Source organism: Pundamilia nyererei, unplaced genomic scaffold (genome assembly GCF_000239375.1).
Source record: "Pundamilia nyererei isolate P.nyererei 1_Seehausen unplaced genomic scaffold, PunNye1.0 scaffold00016, whole genome shotgun sequence".
Classification (NCBI taxonomy): domain Eukaryota; kingdom Metazoa; phylum Chordata; class Actinopteri; order Cichliformes; family Cichlidae; genus Pundamilia; species Pundamilia nyererei.
Genome location: NW_005187417.1, coordinates 645,144 through 649,178, shown reverse-complemented (window position 1 = coordinate 649,178; position 4,035 = coordinate 645,144). Strand labels below are relative to the sequence as shown.

Here is a 4,035-nt window from a genome sequence, read left to right as displayed (position 1 = left end):
ATAAAGGTATCTTATCTTATCTTATCTTATCTTATCTTATCTTATCTTATCTTATCTTATCTTATCTTATCTTTAAGGCCTATTAGGAGTGTTCATAAGAGGGTCTTGGCTTTGGAGTTGATGTCACACCGCAGTGCATTGTGGGATCGCGCCGCCATGTTAGAAGGCCACGAATCAAAACAAACACACTTGGAAGCAGGACTGCCAGAACCATGCTTAAAATCAGCACAAAAGACAAAGGGCTGTATCGTGACCGATTGCGCCCAGACGCCAAGAGACGGTACTTGGAAAAAATAGTGTGCATCGGTAATGTGGACTCGTATGAAAAAAGGCAGTGGAGTGGAAACCCAGACGACCTACCGCCATTGTCCTATCCCGATATCTTCGCGTACCTTGTCTGTGGAGTCAGCGCATACACGGCGAATCTTGTTTTGAAAAACCAAAAGTTGTATCCAAGATGGCCGACTTCTAAATGGCCACCATGGTCACCACCCATCTTGAGGAGTTTGCCCCCTCACATACTAATGTGCCACAAACAGGACTTTAATATCACTAACCATTCCCTTGTTATTATGGTGTATCCATATAAATGGCCCACCCTGTAGATTTATAGATATGTAAATGTGCGTATATGTAAAACTTTCATGGATTAAATGTGATGAACTTTGCCAAGTAGTAATAAAATTATATAACAGTCACGCGAAGGCTCAGCAGAACTGTTTAATGATGAACCCTACAGGCTTCCCCCTCTGAACTAGCTTTCAAATAGCTCATGCTGATAAAGGCCGAGAGATTAGATCCACCCTGTGGGCAGACTGCTATAATCTTCTTCACACTAAGAGGAATCCTGCTTCCTTTCATTCTCCAAACAGAGAAGAGATGGGCAACAGCGAGTCATTCTCTGAAGGTGAAGCTGAAATTTTAATTTAGACCTCCAGCTAAAATTTAGATTGCTAACCAAATGAAATGACGCAGAATGTATGAAATGATACAACTATTGTAATTTGCTGTTAAAATATTTTCAACCTATCATGAGTATAACAGAGTTTTTATTTCTACAGGTGATCCTCTGAGGATTGTGATGATTGGGAAAACTGGTGTTGGGAAGAGTGCTGTTGGTAACACCATTATTGGCAAAGAGGTTTTTCAGTCTTTAGTGAGTTCAGAGTCAGTGACCGAGACTTGTGAAATAGAACGAGTTAGAGATTGCAAAAGAAAGATCCAAGTGGTCGATACCCCCGGCATTCTGGATACGTCTAAAAATACAGACATCATAAATAAAGAGATTGCAAAATGCATTCACATGACCACTCCTGGGCCTCACGTCTTCCTGCTGGTTCTTCAGATTGGCAGGTTTACCCAAGAAGAAAACAACTCTGTGCGAGCTCTGGAGAAACTCTTTGGACCTGAGGCAACAAACTACACGATCATCCTGTTCACTCACGGTGACAAGCTAACTAAAGAGAAGACAACCATACAAGAGTATTTGAGAACTGGCCAACCTAAACTCAGACAGTTGTTGGCTAGGTGTGGTGAAAGATATCATGTCTTCGATAACAAAGATAAAAACAGAATTCAGGTGGCTCATCTGATCAAGAAGATCGATCACATGGTGGGAACAAATGGAGGATGTCACTACACAGATAAAATGTTTGAGAAAGCGCAGGAGCAATTAAAAACATCAGGACAGCTTTTAAATGAGGCCTTCATGGCAGAGCTGCGGCAAAAAGTCATCCTGTTTCAGCAAATATTGGCTAATCCAGAGGGCTGGACTAGCTAGGACTACACTTGCCAGTCTTCTGAGTCAATAATGGATCCTTAATCTGATGTAAACGGCCATTAGTTTCCAATTTTGTAATCACAGTAGCTTAAAAAACTGCTTAATGTTTTTAGTTGATATGCTGTCTTATGTCTATTATTATGTGTATAATAGTGTTGTCTGAGAACAAATGTATAAATAATTTAAGTCTGTATGTCTGGTATGTAACCTACATTACATTTATTTTTATGTTCACTAGTAAATATTTTGAGCAGTATATACAAATTCAAGATCTGCTGTAATTAAATAAAACATGAATTGAAAAAAACGTTTTTTTTCACCTTTTTTGTTTCACTATCAACCATAAAAGTTGATACATCAATCGCGATTTGGTCAAAATTCAGTGACTAATTGAAAACGATCTATTTACTATTTTGGTATCATATCATAATTTGAGGAAGAGGTCAGAGCATCGATCTGAGTTTTACTTATATTGTACCAAATTGCGGCACTACTTGCCTCAGAATACTTCATACTGTTAGGTAAAGAGTTTACATTGTTAGAGACATCAACAAATAGTCCCGTAGGAGTAAGAACTAAGTGAATGTGGGCAGGGAAAGCTTCTTTTTAACAAAATCTCTGGAATCTCCAGAGAAAGAGAAAATTTAGGGAGAAGGAAAACAAGGACAAAGTATAGATGATGGGAGAGAGGAGACAAAATTACATGAGGCAGTAGTTATAAATCCCCGGGGAATGAAAAGAGGTAATAGGGAATCAATGCTCAGTGTATAGAAGTTTTATATAAAAGTTTTAGATTTATATTTTTACAGTAACTTGATAACAGCAAAACTACAGACAGACCACAGGACTCATTTTCAAAATACAATGACAGTAACTTTATATTTGCACTAGTTTTATGTGTCCGATTGAAATATTCAAATTAGTGTTTCACCTGTTGTTACATTTTAACCTTTATCTAAAGCTGTTTGGAAACTACTAAGATTTCTGAACATAATAAAAACCTGTTATCAAATGTTTTATACTCCCATAGAGCACATTAGTGATTATGATTACTGCTGTTAAAAAATTATCAAGGCATAATCATGTCACGAAATACCTGAATGCCATTTTATTACTTTATGAGATTGGAAATGACTGGAAATGAAGACGAGGAGTTGCCCTGTTTTTTCACATATCTTTATTACTGTGAAAAAGAAAGGCCAGCATTGACCAGGACATGAACAACAGGCTATCGTCACTTTTTTGTATTCACAAATTAAAAAGTGTTTTTGCCCTGGAGATGGAAACCAAACCAAACTAGATCAAACCAATAACTGCAACACAAGCAAAGCAGCATGTCGTCCTTGTAAAAAGAAGTAAAAAACGAACAAGCCAAGAGGCAAGTTTCTATTTTACATGTTTTATTCATTATCAGCACAACAATGAAAACAACACAAAAACAAAAAACAAACAGAATCACATATATTTAAAATCATTACATGCATTTACAAATACATATATAGGGAAAAGAGGATATAAAGAAAAGAAGAAAAGAAAAAAAAAAACTACAAAAAAACAATTATTTACGATCTACCATCTTCACTCCAGCAGTGGACCTTGGATTCATTGGGTGTTTCGGCCACGTCTATCACTAGACACCCTTATCCGAGGAGGCCCTGCCAGGGTTGATCAGGCCCCGGAGTGTGTCACTGGTTTATGTTAAAATTGTTATTTCTCTTCTACTTCTCTTCTACTTTCTTCTGTTTAGTTTTCTACAATTTACTTTCTTGTACCTCTTTAATATTTATGGAGCCTCACTTTTTCAAAGGAATAGAAAAGGTGATAGAGAGAAGTAAGACAACAGAGAAAAGATCAGAGAGGAGAGCTGGAAGGGGGGCGCCCAATCTGGCATCCTAAACTCCCCCACTGGATCGGACTATATCCTACACCCCCCCCCCTCACCGTATCTAAAAGCGTACTTAAAAGAGAGGCAGTGGAAACCTCCTTTAGGTTTCACTACCATGATGTTAACTGCACGGCCCCCAGGAGGCCCTGAGACAGCTGTATCAGTCAACCAGCAGAATTCCTAGTGTTAAGTTTTCTACCCTTTTGATGCCCCCTGCTGAGGCAGGCCCACCACGGGTTGATCAATCCTGGGGTGTGTCTCGTGCTTAGCTAACTGCCTTAGCTGCCCAAGTGATGTCAGCCCTCTTTAGCCACAGTGACTGCTCCTCTCAGCAGTGTTAGCCAATTCTCTTATAGACTACCGTTGTGCC

At 38.8% G+C, this 4,035-nt stretch overlaps 1 protein-coding gene across 1 annotated transcript; it reads left to right on the top strand.

Annotated features, from left to right (window-relative positions):
• The first annotated feature begins 212 nt into the window (after positions 1 to 212).
• LOC102212870 (GTPase IMAP family member 7-like) lies at positions 213 to 1,780 on the top strand. Its single transcript, XM_005725642.1, has 2 exons — positions 213 to 306; positions 1,062 to 1,780. The coding sequence occupies exons 1-2, from the start codon at positions 213 to 215 to the stop codon at positions 1,778 to 1,780; spliced, it is 813 nt and encodes a 270-aa protein (XP_005725699.1).
• Positions 1,781 to 4,035: the final 2,255 nt, after the last annotated feature.

Excerpts from the sequence above, each read along its gene's own strand:
- LOC102212870 (XM_005725642.1), top strand. The coding sequence starts at position 213 with ATGCTTAAAATCAGCACAAAAGACAAAGGGCTGTATCGTGACCGATTG. Across the intron at positions 307-1,061 it reads GGAAAAAATAGTGTGCATCG|GTGATCCTCTGAGGATTGTG; the intron begins GTAATGTGGACT and ends TTATTTCTACAG.